The sequence below is a fragment of the Zonotrichia leucophrys genome, chromosome 14 (assembly GCF_028769735.1).
Source record: "Zonotrichia leucophrys gambelii isolate GWCS_2022_RI chromosome 14, RI_Zleu_2.0, whole genome shotgun sequence".
NCBI classification, from domain to species: domain Eukaryota; kingdom Metazoa; phylum Chordata; class Aves; order Passeriformes; family Passerellidae; genus Zonotrichia; species Zonotrichia leucophrys.
In genome coordinates this window covers 15479326-15494009 of record NC_088184.1, presented here as the reverse complement: position 1 = coordinate 15494009, position 14684 = coordinate 15479326, and the positions used below count along the sequence as shown (strand labels likewise).

General features: G+C 59.8%; 3 protein-coding genes across 3 annotated transcripts; 2 read left to right on the top strand and 1 right to left on the bottom strand.

The window, feature by feature from the left end:
• The first annotated feature begins 92 nt into the window (after positions 1 to 92).
• PGP (phosphoglycolate phosphatase) lies at positions 93 to 3844 on the top strand. Its single transcript, XM_064726235.1, has 2 exons — positions 93 to 831; positions 1816 to 3844. Exons 1-2 carry the CDS (start codon positions 93 to 95, stop codon positions 2139 to 2141), a joined length of 1065 nt encoding a protein of 354 aa, XP_064582305.1. The 3' UTR covers positions 2142 to 3844.
• On the top strand, positions 3579 to 9420 carry BRICD5 (BRICHOS domain containing 5). Its single transcript, XM_064726320.1, has 7 exons — positions 3579 to 3622; positions 6658 to 6754; positions 7111 to 7263; positions 7418 to 7516; positions 8316 to 8469; positions 8941 to 9159; positions 9270 to 9420. The coding sequence occupies exons 1-6, from the start codon at positions 3579 to 3581 to the stop codon at positions 9033 to 9035; spliced, it is 642 nt and encodes a 213-aa protein (XP_064582390.1). The 3' UTR covers positions 9036 to 9159; positions 9270 to 9420.
• A 29-nt stretch (positions 9421 to 9449) lies between these two features.
• MLST8 (MTOR associated protein, LST8 homolog) lies at positions 9450 to 14083 on the bottom strand. The gene is made up of 8 exons (XM_064726215.1): positions 13745 to 14083; positions 13583 to 13634; positions 13346 to 13508; positions 13091 to 13166; positions 11139 to 11291; positions 10931 to 11055; positions 10326 to 10489; positions 9450 to 9916 (listed from the first exon to the last, which is right to left on the bottom strand). Exons 1-8 carry the CDS (start codon positions 13871 to 13873, stop codon positions 9798 to 9800), a joined length of 981 nt encoding a protein of 326 aa, XP_064582285.1. The 5' UTR covers positions 13874 to 14083; the 3' UTR covers positions 9450 to 9797.
• Positions 14084 to 14684: the final 601 nt, after the last annotated feature.

The window sequence follows — 14684 nt, the reverse complement described above, 5'->3', positions numbered from 1 at the left end:
AGGAGCCATCGGCGGCGACTCGCGGGAGGACGGGGGGGACACCGGGCGCCGGCTCCCGGCGGGGAGGGCGTGGCCGCCAGCAGCGCCGCCCAATGGGGACGCAGTCCGTGCGGGGCGCGGCCAATGGGGAGGCGCGGGCGGCGGGCGCGGGGCGCGGCGCGGCCAATGCGGTGCGCGGGGCTCTCGGGCGCGGCGGCGCGGCCATGGCGGACGGGATGGCGGCGGGCGGCCCGCGGCGCTGCCGGCGGCTGGAGGGCGAGGCGGCGCGGGCTGCGCTCGCCAACGCCGACACGCTGCTCTTCGACTGCGACGGCGTCCTGTGGCGGGGCGAGGCGGCCGTGAGCGGCGCGGCGGCGGCGCTGGAGCGGCTGGCGGCGGCGGGCAAGCGGCTGTGCTACGTGACCAACAACAGCGGGCGGACGCGCGCGGCCTACACCGAGAAGCTGCGGCGCCTGGGCTTCCCGCCCGCCGAGCCCCGGCACATCTTCAGCTCGGCCTTCTGCGCCGCCCGCTACCTGCGGCAGGCGCTGCCGCCCGGCGCCGCCGCCTACGTGCTGGGCAGCGCCGCGCTGGCCGCCGAGCTGGAGGCCGTGGGCATCCCGCACGTGGGCACCGGGCCCGCCGCCCTGCCCGGGCCCGCGCCCGCCGACTGGGTGCAGGCGCCGCTGGAGCCCGCCGTGCGCGCCGTGCTCGTGGGCTTCGACGAGCACTTCAGCTACGCCAAGCTGTGCCAGGCGCTGCGGTACCTCCTGCGCGGCGGCCCCGAGTGCCTCCTGGTCGGCACCAACCGCGACCACCGGCTGCCGCTCGAGGGCGGCGCCGGCATCCCCGGTGCGCGGGGCCGGGGGGCGGAGCGGGTGGGCCCGGGGAGGGGCGCTCTCCGTGCCTCGGTGTCGTGGTGATAAAACGCAAAAGTTCCAGCTCAGCCTCAGGAAGGACCTTTTCCCTGGGGAGTGGCAGTGCCCTGGAGCAGCTGCCCTGGGAGGTCACGGAGTCTCTGTCTCTGGAGATGTTCCAGACTCGCCTTGGCACATTCCTGTGTCACCTAATCCAGGTGGCCCTGCCTGGTACGGGGGTTGGACTGGATGGTCTCCAGAGGTCCCCTCCAGCTATCCTGGGATTCTTTGAGGCAGCCTCGGTGTCCCGGAGCCTTTCCTCCACAGCACCCCGGACGAAAGAGAGGGAATCCTTATTGATCCTTTACTTGAGAATAGCAGTTCCCTTTTGGCGCTGCGGGACGGAATTCCCACCTCCTGGCAGGCTTTAAGCATTACCTCTCCTGGGACCCCCCCGTCCCTCTGCCTGCAAAGCTGAGGTGTCCATTCCCAGTGACCTGAGCAGATTTGTCCTGGCTCGTGTGGGCGCTGAGAGCCTTCTGTCTCTAATCCCTCTGAATGATCCTACAGGCATGGAATGCCTGGTGAAGGCTGTGGAGACTCTTGTCCCTAATCCCTCTCTGTGTTTCCCTAGGGACAGGATGGCTGGTGAAGGCCATGGAGATGCCTTCTGTCTGTCCCTAACCCCTCTGTCTGTCCCTAACCCCTCTCTCTGTGTTCCCCAGGGACAGGATGCCTGGTGAAAGCTGGGATGCCTGGGGAAGGCCATGGACACTCTGTCTGTCCCTAACCCCTCTGTCTGTCCCTAACCCCCCTCTGTCTGTCCCTAACCCCTCTCTGTCTGTCCCTAACCCCTCTGTCTGTCCCTAACCCCTCTGTCTGTTCCCCAGGGACGGGATGCCTGGTGAAGGCCGTGGAGATGCCCTCTGTCTGTCCCTAACCCCTCTGTCTGTCCCTAACCCCTCTGTCTGTTCCCCAGGGACAGGATGCCTGGTGAAGGCCGTGGAGACGGCAGCGCAGCGCGAGGCGTTCATCGTGGGCAAGCCCAACCGCTTCATGTTCGACTGCGTGGCGCAGGAGTTCCCGGTGGACCCCGCTCGCACCATCATGGTGGGGGACAGGCTGGACACGGACATCCTGATGGGCAACAGCTGCGGGCTGACCACGCTGCTCACGCTGACCGGGGTGACGGCCCTGGACGAGGTGCGGGGCCACCAGGACAGCGGCTGTCCCGCCAGGCACAGCCTGGTCCCCGATTTCTACGTGGACAGCATCGCCGACCTGCTGCCGGCCCTGGGGCAGTGAGGGGCTCGGGGCAGCCCTGCAGCAGCCCCTGGCAGTAACCCACGCACTCACTAGGTACTCCCCAGGGTAGAACCCTTCGCTTGTCTCCTCTCTGTCCTCTCGGTATGATTCTGTTTACATCTCCGTCTGAAATGCACTTTGAACAAAGGGGGCGTTACAGGGGCTGGGCTTGGGGCTGGGTTTGGTTATCGTGCATCGATCCAGTGCTGGATCCACGGCACAGCTCCTCTGGGCTGGGCTGGAGCTGGGTGATCTGAGGGGAAGGATCATGTCCTGGCCAGGCTGGGCCATGGCTCAGCCCGGTCTGTTCAGGGAAACGACTCTTGGGATGTGCAGTAACTCTGGTTGTGCTTGGAAGCACTGGTGGAGCTGGTGTGTGCCCTTGGGGTGACTCTTTTTCCCAGCTGGGCCCCTGTTGAGGGGCACAGCCCCACGTCAGGTCACACAAATTCATCTCTTTCATTTCACTGCACATTGCACTTGTGATGCAGATTGGGATGATCCCACACAATTCCAGACCTTGTCTGCTGCACAGTGTCTGTCCAAGGTCGAGAGTGTGTAAAGCACTTGTACACACTGCCACTCCCTGAGCATAAAGTTAGAATATATTTAAATTATAAATAGAGTCTATGATAATATATCTTGTTTCCCAGGAGGGAGGATGAGAGGAATGTACTTAGCACTGATTTAATTCTCCTGAACGGTTGTATTTGGTAATGCAGAGAGTCTGCAGCCACACAGGACTGTCCCTCATTCCTGCTGCTTCCCAGAAATCCCAGGATCAATGTGTGCCGAGCTCCTGCACTTCCCTCAGCATCACTGAGCCGCTTGCCTTGGCTTTAGTGCACAATCCCAGTTCCTGCTCAGTCCGTGGATGGGTGTAGTGCCCAGGACAGCTGTCCCCAGGGAGCCCTGTGGCTCCGGGTGTGTGTGACAGCAGCTCGTGCTTCCTTCCATCCCTGAGGTTCAGATCTTCGGTGTGTGCACGCTGGGTGGTGAGGAGTGCTGGCTTGCTCAGGGATGATTCTCTTTGATCTCCAGGTGGGATTGGGCAATGAGGGGCTCACCACAGGGTGGTTTTTGTGCTGCCTGAATCCCACAGTGAAAGCTTTTGCATTACAGAAATAATTGAAAATTATATATGCAAATAACTCGCTTTTATTGCATAGATTCCAGTACCTACAGTTCAATTTAAGCACTGGTTTTCCTTCCTGTCCAGCTGAGGAGCTCGGGCAGTGCTGATTTCCTGCCTGGTAACTTGTCACCTTCTTTGCACAGCAATAACCCTGCAGTGCAGAGGCTCTCAGTGTTCCCAGAGCACTGGCTGAACCTCTGCAAGGCTGTTGTTTGTTATGTGGAGTTGTGGAAGGAAGTGTGGAAAATCTCTCCTGCAAAGTCCCGGAGGCAGAACTTACCCCTGGTCTGGGTAACGTGGAGATGGACATTGTGGACTCACTGCAGGTCGTGTCTGATGTAACAGTGTGGGTTTGGATTCAGTCTCTGTTTCTGGTGCTTTTTGTGTCAGGAAAAGGCCAGGAGAGAGCCCAGCATCCCTCAGGCAGCTCTGTCCCTGCCTGGGCTCAGGGGTGCTGGAATGTGCTGCTGGTGCTGTCAGTCGTGCTTCAAATCTCTGTTCTGGCTTCCAAACTGTTCCTAATCCTCTACTTGAATTCCCATTAAACTCTCAAACCTGCTCTCCCCAGCGTTGTCTCACCGTGTGTTCTGGTGTCCTGAGCATTGGGAATCCTGGGGGTCAGGGATGGTTTGGGGTGGAAGGGACCTCAAAGCCCACCCAGTGCCACCCCTGCCATGGCAGGGACACCTTCACTGTGCCAGGTGCTCCAGCCTGGCCTGGGCACTGCCAGGGATCCATGGCAGCCACAGCTGCTCTGGGCACCTGTGCCAGGGCCTGCCCACCCTCACAGGGAAGAGTTTCTTTCCAACACCTCATCTCACCCTCTGCCATTCCCCTTTGCCCTGCCCATGCCCTTGGCCAAAGTCCCTTTTCTCCTTTCCTGTGGGCTCCCTTCACCCAGTTTGTTCAGCCCTGGGCTGTGCATGACAGGAAAATGTCCAAAACCTGCATTTTCCCTGGGTAGACATCACATGAAGGAATTCTTGGCTTTTCCTTGCCTCCACACCTTGGTTGTGTCTGGCTGGCGGGTCTGGAACGTTCTGGGGGCTCCTGGACTGCTTAGATCTGGGTGCTCAGGGAATGCTGCTCCCACAGGGAGGTTCTCAGGACACAGGTGACAGTGTGACAGCAGCGCAGGCTGTGGCAGTGACTTGGTGGCACAGCCCTTTTCCCGTTCCCTGCAGGGTGGCACAGGTGTGTCCGTGTGTCTGTGCCGCCCTGCAGGGACAGCAGGATCAGCACCTGGCTCCAGCCCAGGAGCTCCCATTGCCGTGTGGCAATTGCTGCTGCCACACGGGCAGGCTGCCACTGTCCTCTGGCCATTTGATCTCTCCAGGAGCCTCAGCTGGGCCGTGCAGGGCCGTGCCAGCCCCTGGGCACACAAAGGCCCCCATTGTGGCTCCCACCTGGGCAGGAAGAGCCGCGCCCGGCACTGACAGCAGCGCTCAGCTCCCGCTCCCCACTCAGGTTTCGGGTCCCACAGAGCCCCCGGGCTGCCAGGGACAGGTATTTATGGGCTCAGGTATTTATGGCCCCCGGACACACGGCCAGGTTCCCCCGGTGTGCCTGGAGCCGGGACCATGCCCAGCCTGAGCGTGGGCAGCAGGCAGAGCCACAGCAGCCGGGTCCTTGTCTGAAGGGAGGATGGAAGGAGGGGACGGTGCCGGCCCTGCTGCCCCTGCAGTGAGTATTGCTGAGCATTCCCTGTCCTGCAGTGAGTATTCCTGAGCATTCCCTGCCCCTGCAGTGAGTATTACTGAGCATTCCCTGCCCCTGCAGTGATATTGCTGAGCTTCCTGCCTCTGATATTCTGGCATCCCTGCAGTGAGTATTCCTGAGCATTCCCTGCCCTGCAGTGAGTATTGCTGAGACTGCATGTTCCTGAGCATTCCGGGCCCCTGCCTGAGTATTTCTGAGCATTCCTCTTCCCTGCAGTGAGTATTCCTGAGCTTTCCCTGTCCTGCAGTGAGTATTCCTGAGATTCCTGCCCCTGCAGTGAGTATTGCTGAGCATTCCCTGTCCTGCAGTGAGTATTGCTGAGCATTCCCTGCCCCTGCAGTGAGTATTCCTGAGCATTCCTGAGCTTTCCCTGTCCTGCAGTGAGTATTCCTGAGCATTCCCTGTCCTGCAGTGAGTATTCCTGAGTATTCCTGAGCATTCCCTGTCCTGCAGTGAGTATTGCTGAGCATTCCCTGCCCCTGCAGTGAGTATTCCTGAGTATTCCCTGCCCCTGCAGTCTCTGTGCTTGCCTGATCCCATCCAAGGGGCAGAGCTCCTGCCATTCCCACGGATCCTGGGAGGGTTCTGTTGATCCCCAGCCCAGCTCCTGCCAGGAGCTGCTGTCACCCGGGCTGAGGTGCCTTGGGGGTGCCCGGGTTTACCTGCTCAGGTTCCAGGGCAGAGGAGCCACGGCCAGGCTGCTCGGGATGGGGGTGAGCTCTGCCCTGCTGAGGGCTGGGAGCTGCTGGAGTTCTTTTATCTGCACCTTTCCCACCACAGGGAATTCCATATTCCATTGGTTATTGAAAATCTGCCAGGCACTGCAGGGCTGGGGCTCTGCTCTGCTGGAATTGATAGGATTTCACATAGGTGCAGTTTTACCTCACTGCTTTTCTCAGGGAATAGCCTGGGAGTTCCCTGTTTCCAATAAAGATCCATAAACTGTCCCCAGGCTGGGTGAGCCCATCCTCATGCAGCTGGAGCACATGTAATCCTGGGCATGGATTGAATGTCTCTGTCCTTCAGAGGATTGAGAAACAGGTTATTTTTTAAATGTGGGCTGTGTTTGAGATTATTGAAAGCACATTTTCTGCTTTGTAAAAATCCCGTTATGTGCCATGAAGTTAAATTTAATTGCTTCAATATAAGAATTAGAGTAAATTAATAGAGCCAATAGAAATGTCACAGCGCTGCCAAGCTCTTTTCCTAGGTCTCATGGAGAATAATTTCGCAAGAAAATCCAGCAGAGCCCAGCACAGGGAGGGGACAGAAGCAGGATCACTCCACACAGGGTCTGATTCCAATGCTGACTGTCCCGCTGGGGATTTCTGCTGTAAACCACAATAATTTAATTTGTTGTTCCCTGTGTCTGGAAAGCTGCTGCTCCAGCCCTGCCCTGGGGCTTTGCAGCTTTGCTGGCGGTGCCAGTGCTGGGTACCAGGATGCTGGATCTGAATTCCAGCACTGTGGGGTTACTCCAGGTGCTGCAATGGTTTGGCAGCTCTGCACTACAACCAGAGTGCACTAGGGTTTGTGTCATGAGCCGGAAACTTGCTTGATGCAGAAGAATTGGCAGAAGAGTCAATTTTAACTCCTGTTCCTCCTTCTTTTGCCTGGCTCCCAGGACAGGAGGGCCCCAGCACACCTCCCAGCTCCCTCCAGGACCTTCTGGATCATCTTGTCCGTTGCCTTGTTGTTTTTTGCAGTTGTTGGTGTCAGTGTCGTGGGGGTTCTCAGCTTCTCCCCCAGCTCTGCCCAGGTAAGGGATGCTGATCTGGGCAGGCAGCTGGGCTGTGTGGGAAGCAGCTCCAGGAGGGATGGGTGGGCTGAGTCTGGCTGGGTCAGTCCCTGGCCAGAGCAGGGAGGTGCAGGAGGGGCAGGGAGTCCTGGCCCTTTCCTCCAGCCCCTGCTGCCCTTGGCACGAGGGGCACTGGGGGTGAGGATGGAGTGCTGGATCACCCTTCCCCTGGGTCAGAGCCTGCTCCTCCCCACTGCTGAGCCAGCCAGGAGCAGGGGGAGCACGGGGCCAGCCGGGGCTGTGGGTGGGAGATGCTGCACACACACACACACAGAGCAGCTGCTGGTGGGTGCTGCCCTCCCTCTCCTCGTGCCCAGGCTGGCTCCCAGCTCCTCCGAGTGACCCTGCAGGGCCAGCAGGACCCGCTGAGGAACCAGACAGCCGTGGTGGACAAGGCCAGGAGCACTGTCACCTACTACATCACCTCCCGGAGCAACCTGAGCGCCGTGGTGCTGTACGACAGCAGGAACGTGAGTGCTGGGGCAGCCCTGCCTCCCTCTGCACCTTTAATCATCAATTCAGAGCAGGGCAAAGGGAATGGGCTCTTCAGGGCTCTCCTGGGCCAGGGTGGGCGTGTGCTGCCTGCTCCAAGGGCACATCTGCCCACATCTGTCCATCTGACAGGGCTACGTGTGCTACAAGCCGCTGGAGCAGCGAGCCTGCTACCTGAGGAGGATGGAGCCCTGGGACCTGCAGATGGCTCTCAACACCTCCGAGCACAGCGTGAGCAGCTGCTGCAGCACTCCCGGGACAGCTGGGGGGTGGATTGGGCTTTGCACTGGGTCACTGAGTGCTCTCCTTGTGGGGATTTGCCCCAAGGAGCCAGGGCAGGGCTCTCCCAGCCCCTGTTGTGGGGCATTCATTGCTCACAGGAGCAGAGCTGTGCCCCAGGCTGGGCTCCCAGCTCCTGCCTTTATCCATGCCCTGGTTGCTGTGGGAAGCAGCCTGGGGCAGGGGATGTGTCCCATGGAGGTGAATGGCAGGGCTCCTGCAGGACCTGCTCCCACCGGGTTCTGTTACCTGCTCAAAAATCTGGGGGAGGAAAAACAAAAGGGGTTTGTTACCAACTGCCAGGGAAGGACAAGGTTGGAGGCAATCATGCACAAGGACCCTCAGAACAAAGTGTCAGTGGATGCCTGGGCAGGGGCAGATTCCATTCCCAGGAGACAGAAAGCCCCATGGTTTTGTGCCCCTGCCATCTGCTATCCATTTCCATTTTCCTCCTGGGGGCTCCTTGGTCCTTACTCCCAGAGAAGTGTAGGAACACAGGCTCCCAAAAGGGATGCAGGGAGAGGAAAGCACCTGCCCAGCCCTGAGGCTCCTAAATGGAAATAAAACTTGGGAGTGCTGGGGTTGCCAGCAGCCCACAGACAGGCAATGAGAGCTGGGAGCTGGACAGGGCAGCTGGCAGGAGACACCTGCTGGGGCACAGAGCACTGCTGGGTGCCCTGCGAGCTGAGCAGGGCTCTGGGGACACACACAGTGCCTGCCTTGCAGGAACCAACGGCGCCGTTTCTTTCAGGCCGAGCAGCTGCTCCAGCCCAACAACCAGACCAAGTTCTACAGGGAGTTCCTGGGCATTGTGGCCGGGCAGCAGCTGGAGCCCAGGGCGCTGGGGGAGGCTGTGCAGAGCCTGTGTGAGCACTCCTCCATCCTCTGGGTGCGCAGAGCCCACGGTAAGTGGGGCACTCCCCTGGCAGGGCAGGCTGCAGCTTTGCCAGCACCTCTAAGAGGATCAGCCTGTGCTGCACAGCAGCTGATGCCCCCCAGGACAGGCTGCCAAGGGCCAGGACAGGTGACCTCTAGTGCAAAATCAGACCATTGTCCACCACCCCTGAGTGCTGGCTCGTACCCACCCCTGTCCTGAGCCGTGGCACTGGGATGGGCTCAGAGCTGCCCCAGCAGCACAGCACAGCACAGCCAGCACCCAGAGCTTCCCTGAGACATCACTGCTTAATCCCTGCCACCTTCATCCTCAGCCAAAGCAGCCTGCTGAGCTGTCAGCCTGCTCCATCTGACTCCAGCTTGAATGAGAAAGGTCATTCCCTGAGGCTTTCCCTTTGCTCAGCTCCCCGGGGACTCAGCAGGACCAAAGCATCCCTGGGGACCACAGCACTGCTCTCACTGCTGTCCTTGCTCCTTGGCAGGGCCGGGGAGGCAGCGCCTCATCTACCTGTGCATTGACATCTGCTTCCCCAGCAACATCTGTGTCTCCATCTGCTTCTATTACCTGCCCGAGTGAGTGCTGCAGCCACAGCCCCTCTGTGCCCTCACACTTGGACTGGATTCCTCAACAGCCTCTGACCTCCACGAGGAAAGGAACACCCACAGCATCCCCAGAGCTTCCTGCTGATTCTGTGCTGCAGGTCAGCAGAGTTTAGAGAAGCAGCATCAGGAGAGTTTAGAGAAGCAGGAGGCCTCTGCTCAGCACTGTCAGCACAGACACTGCAGCTCTGCTCCTGTGCCTCATTCACAGGAATTAGGAGAGCCAGGCCCAGAGGAATCCCAGGAAGCAGCTGGAGTTTTGGGGCTCCAGGCTCTGCTCAGCACAAGGTGGTTGTTGTTACATCTGGGGGTGGTTGGCTTTAGGAGAGCAGCTCTCCAAGGCACTCTGTGAAACACTTTGAATAAAGGGATTGCAAACCAAGACAAGAGCTGCTTCTCTTTGCTCAGCCTCTCCCACCACTGGCAAAGGCTGAGGTTTATTTTGTTCCCACTCTGGGGTACAGGAACATCCAGAGCTGTCAGCAGCCAGTGCCCCAGGGATTCCTGCAGCTGTACCCGTGTCCCTGCAGTGGGACCCTGCCTCCCTCAGGGCCACACACGTGTCAGCAATGTCCAGCCTGGAGCTGAAGGCTGCTCTCAGCCCAGGCAGCTGCAGCTGCCCCTGTCAGAGCCCCAGCCCTCTCCACACAGGAGGGGATGGGTACAGAGCGTGTCCCAGGCTCTGGAGAGGCAAGGCAAGGCAAGGGGGAATGAGCAGAGGTGCTGTCCTTGCCACACGTTATCCCAGGACGCTGTCATTGAAGGCCAGGCAGACCACGGCTTTCTGGTGGCCACTGTACTCCCTCTTGATCTCCCCTGTCTCCACACACCACAGTCTGGCCAGGTTATCAGACGAGGCTGGAACACAGAGTGGAAAGAGTGGGATATATACATATATATAACCTTTCAAGTTTCTCTTTTACTATTATTCTAAGAAATACTTTGCTCTTGCTTCATGCAGCCATCCTTAGGGCTGGTGATGACCAGCAAGGCAGAGCAGCTCAGTGCACTTCTCTGCATGTGGGGTTTAGCTCTTTTGGAGAGCACTGAGTGTGGAAATCACCACAGGTGTGCTCAAGGGACTAACAGGCTGTGAGATGAACAGCACACTGGAGATCTCTCCAGTTCCAACAGCTGCCCCAGAGCAGCAGCACAGAATGCTCCAGCCAGCAGTGGCTGCTCCCCTCACAGCCCCAGTGCCCCAGGCTCTGCCGTGTCCCAGCCAGGGTCACTGCTCAGGCCTGGCCCAGCCCAGGTGCAGCCTGACCTGTGACAATGTACTGGGAGTCCCCGGAGAAGGCGCAGTCCCACATCCAGCCCCGCGACGTCTCCCCGGGGTTGTTGCTCTTAATGCTCAGCTCTGTCATCAGAGCGAAGTTTGAAGTCCTCCAGATCTTGCACGTCTGATCTGCAGAACAGGTGGCCAAGAGCCTGCAAGAAGGAGACATCTGAGGGCAATCTCATCAGTCACTGTCCCCCTGTGGGCCTCTGGTTACACAGACCTGGGCCAGGGCCAGTGACAGCCTGGAGACCTGTCCCCAGTGCAATCAGATCTCCTTACACCTGCACTGTCAGATTGAGCAGATTCCAGCTGAACAGACTCCGTGAAGGAGCTCACACTGCAGCAGCTGGATCCCAGCTGGAGAACAGCCCATGGCTGCAAACCTGGCTGAGCTCAGGGAGCACACCCCTGACAGCAATGCTGCGGTGCCACATGCCCTGCCTTGTGTCCCACTCCTCCCTGTGAACCTGCAGTGTGCAGCCAGCAGCAGCCACGGCTGGGGGCACAGCTGGGGGCACAGCTGGAGGCACAGCTGGAGGCACAGCTGGCCCCTGCCTGCCCTGGGAGGGCACTGAGGGCTCCACACTCACGTGGAGTCGGGGCTGAACTTGCACTGCAGGGCGTAGCGGTTGTGAGCCGGGATCTTGGTCTTGGGGATGAGCTGTGTCACCTCCTCACCGATGCCGCCCGTCAGGTTCCACACGTAGCAGTGTCCCTGCAGCAGAGGGACCTGTGCCCAGGCTGTGCCCGGGCTGGGGGATGCCCACCCAGCCCAGCTGCCACCCCAGCAGGGCTCACCGAGCTGCTGACGGCTGCCATGTAACTGGCGTCGGGGTCGATGTGCACCGAGTTCACCGACACCTCGGGCTCGGGGATCAGCTGCTCGTTGTGGTCAGTCTTCAGGTCCCAGATGTGGATGGCCCCGCTCTGGTCACCCACGATCAGCTCTGCCTGCAGGGCACACGGCTCTGTGGGCACTGTGAGCTGCAGCCTGCAGCTGGCACCCACGCTGTGCCCCTGCAGCTGGCACCCATGCTGTGCCCCTGCAGCCTGCAGCTGGCACCAACACTGTGCCCCTGCAGCCCCACTGCAGCCCTGCTCTGGGGTTAAGCAGCACCATCCTGTCCTGCCTCCTCTCTCCCTAGCTCAGGGCTGTCCCACAGCCTGTCCCTCCTGTGACACTCTGCAAAAAGCAGTTTCCCTCCCCAGAAGGGTTTGCTGATTTCCCAAACCCCAGAGCAAGCAGAGCTGTCCCAGTTCCAGGTTTGTGGCACAGCCATGGCTCCAAACGACAGCCACAGCAGCCAAGTGGTTTTCAGCACGTCTGAGAGGCAGCATTAAGGGCAGGTTGGCCGCTGAACAACCGAAGCACTCAAGGGTGCAGATAGCAGAAAACACAACCTGAAGTGGGTTTTTCTGTGTCTCTCCCCTTCTCAGGGGAAGGACAAGAGCCAAGGGCAGGAGTCCTGGCTCTGATCCCGTGCTCAGAGCAGAAGACAATGCTGGTGTGTCTCCACTCCAACCAGGCCCTTATCGACAGCCCTGCGCTGTCCATAATTTTAGCAGGATCCCTAGAGGAGATCAGGTCATCAGGCACAGCTAATCCTGTCCCTGGGAGCACAGGCTGCTTCTGAGGAGACAAACACCATCAATGCATTTATCTGGCTGCACAAAAGGCTCTTCTGGGCTCCTCACCCCCTCTCAGCAGGTGTAAATGCTGAGTCCAAAGTTTTCATGGCGTTACTCAGGCCGTGAGGAATCCCTGAATAATTGGATCAGCATCTCTGCAGAGGGAACTGCAGAGCCACTGAGCTGCCCAAACAAATGCTGCCACCTTTGGTCTAATTAACCACCTTCTGCTCACAAACCAGCACTCTGCACCTCAGCAGCACTGTGGTCAGGGATTATTTCACATCTAAGGCCTATGTTCAGCAATATTCATTTAACATAACACACTCTCACACCACTGACACTACAGGACAGTGGATATCCTACATGATTTGGATAGTCTGGGCCAAATAACTGATCTCAAATTTAGCCTGATATTCCTGATTTGCAAAATGAACTGCAAGGGAACATTTCCATTACTCAGGACTTTACAGAGGTTTGCACGGCCCTGTCTGCAGGCGAAACCACAGCCCTGCAAGCCCAGCCCAGCCATTAGCACTGATTGATCCCTATTGATTTCCCTGCTCCTGCTCCCTTCAGCCTCTTCAAGTGCCCCCACTCTCCCTCTGCTCAGCAACAGCTGCTGAACCCACTGGGGAACTTCAACCAAACCCCACCCAAAGGCCCCAGGATGCTCTTCCTTGGCACTGTTGTCACCCTCAGGCTCCCCAGCTGCCCCCACTCTGCCAGCTTTGCTCCCATGCCATCCCCAGGGATGCTGGGGGCCAGAGGCTGCTCCAAGAGCGTGTTTGCTGCCATGGGATGAGCTCAGTGCAGCCCCTGTGCTGTCCCTTTGCAACAGCCACCAGGTCATCAGCACAAACACACCATGTGAAGCCCCCAGGCCATCTCTGTGGTACCCCAACTTCTGCTGGGGTACATCTCTGCAGCCCCTCAGACAGGAGCCACAGGAACAGGGTGCCCCTGCATCCCTGGCAGTGCCCAAAGCCAGGCTGGATGGGGCTTGGAGCAGCCTGGCACAGTGGAAGGTGTCCCTGCCATGGCAGGGGTGGAATGGGATGGGCATTAAGCTGTTCCTCAGGATTCTGAGCTGGGAACCCCAGAGGAGGCAGCTTCCTCACCTGGTTGGGGTGCAGGCAGACACAGTTGATGGGAGCATTCACCTGGAAAATGCGCTGGCACTGCAGGTTCCGGGACCTGTGACAGAGAGGGAGGGGATGGTCAGGGCTTGTGGCACCTGTGACAGAGAGGGAGGGGTATGGCACCTGTGACAGTGAGGAAGGGATGCTCAGGGCTTGTGGCACCTGTGACAGTGACTGAGGGATGCTCAGGGCTGTGAGCTCGGCCCTGCAGGCCGGGGCAGCCCCGGTGCCCACCTGAGGTCCCAGATGCGGGCCATGCAGTCCTCCCCGCCCGTGTACATCCAGCGCCCGTCCTCGTGGAACCCCACCGAGGTGATGTTCTTGCTCACGCCGTCGTAGTTGATCACGGGGTTGGGGTTGTTGGAGTTGAGGTCGTACATGCGGATGTGCTGGTACCCTGCGGGCACCGGGCAGAGGCTCAGCAGCGGCAGCGGCAGCACACCGGGCAGAGGCTCAGCACCTCAGGCTCACCTGCGGCTGCGATCATGCTCCGGTCCGGTGTGATCTCCAGAGCGTTCACCTGCTGCGGGCGCCGTTAAGGTCGGTACGCAGCATCAGCGGGCCCGAGCGGGCCCGGCGGCGGTGGCGGGGCCGGCCCGAGCCGCGGGGCGGCGGGGCAGGAAGGAAGGATACGGAGTCCTGGTGCTGCACCGTGCGGGTGCAGATGCCGCTGTGGGCCTGCCAGAACCGCACTGTGTGGTCGTAGCCGGCCGTGGCCAGGATGACCGGGTCGCTGCCCACCGTGCCCTGCGCCGCGTTCATGGTGCCGCCGCTCTCGGAGCCGCCGCGCTCGGGGCACTCCCTGAAGCCTGCGGGGTCTGTGTCACCCTGCGGGTCTGTGTCACCCCGCGGGTCTGTGTCACCCCGCGGGGTGTGGGCCCGGCCCGCGGCTCTCCCTCACCCCGTGTCCCCCCAGCCCCGCTCCCGCTCCCGGTCCGCTCCCGGTTCCCGGCTCTGCGCGTGCGCCCGGCCGGCCCGGCCGCGTCCGGCGGGAGCGCGCATGCGCGGGAACGGCGGGAACGGACCATATCCCGGACGTGGGGGAAGCAATGGGCGAGACCACGGAACACGGCGGGGGGGAGAGCGCGTGCTCAGCGTGCCGCCAGGGGGCGCAGGGCTGGAAACGGGACAGGGATCGGGATATGGGGTTGGGACATATATGGGATATGGGACATGGGATACGGGACATTATGGGATATTGGGTATGGGATTGGGGATATGGGACGTAATGGGATACGGGATTGTGATATAGGGCATGGGATATGGGATATGGGATATGGGGTATGGGACATTATGGGATATGGGATTGGGATATGGAGCATGGGATATGGAGTGTGGGATATTGGATATGGGATATGGGGTATGGGATATAGGATATGGGATATAGGGTATGGGACATGGGATGTGGGACATGGAACAAAGGACATGGGTTATGGGGCATGGGATGCAGGACATGGGACGTGGGACACATGCTGGACACAGGGCACACACTGGGTGCCAAGTGTGGGACATGAAACACAAGTATGGGACCCGGGAAACGCACAGGGCACACACTGGGCACAGGACCTGGGGC

Bases quoted from the DNA above. Each gene is read 5' to 3' on its own strand.
- PGP (XM_064726235.1), top strand. From the start codon at position 93: ATGGGGACGCAGTCCGTGCGGGGCGCGGCCAATGGGGAGGCGCGGGCG. The intron at 832-1,815 runs GTGCGCGGGGCC...TCTGTTCCCCAG, and splicing joins GGGCGGCGCCGGCATCCCCG to GGACAGGATGCCTGGTGAAG.
- BRICD5 (XM_064726320.1), top strand. From the start codon at position 3,579: ATGGACATTGTGGACTCACTGCAGGTCGTGTCTGATGTAACAGT. The intron at 7,264-7,417 runs GTGAGTGCTGGG...TCCATCTGACAG, and splicing joins TGCTGTACGACAGCAGGAAC to GGCTACGTGTGCTACAAGCC. The intron at 8,470-8,940 runs GTAAGTGGGGCA...GCTCCTTGGCAG, and splicing joins CTGGGTGCGCAGAGCCCACG to GGCCGGGGAGGCAGCGCCTC.
- MLST8 (XM_064726215.1), bottom strand. From the start codon at position 13,873: ATGAACGCGGCGCAGGGCACGGTGGGCAGCGACCCGGTCATCCTGGCC. The intron at 13,167-13,345 runs GTGGGCACCGGG...TCTCTGTCACAG, and splicing joins GCCCGCATCTGGGACCTCAG to GTCCCGGAACCTGCAGTGCC. The intron at 11,292-13,090 runs GTGAGGAAGCTG...TGTGCCCTGCAG, and splicing joins TCTGCCTGCACCCCAACCAG to GCAGAGCTGATCGTGGGTGA.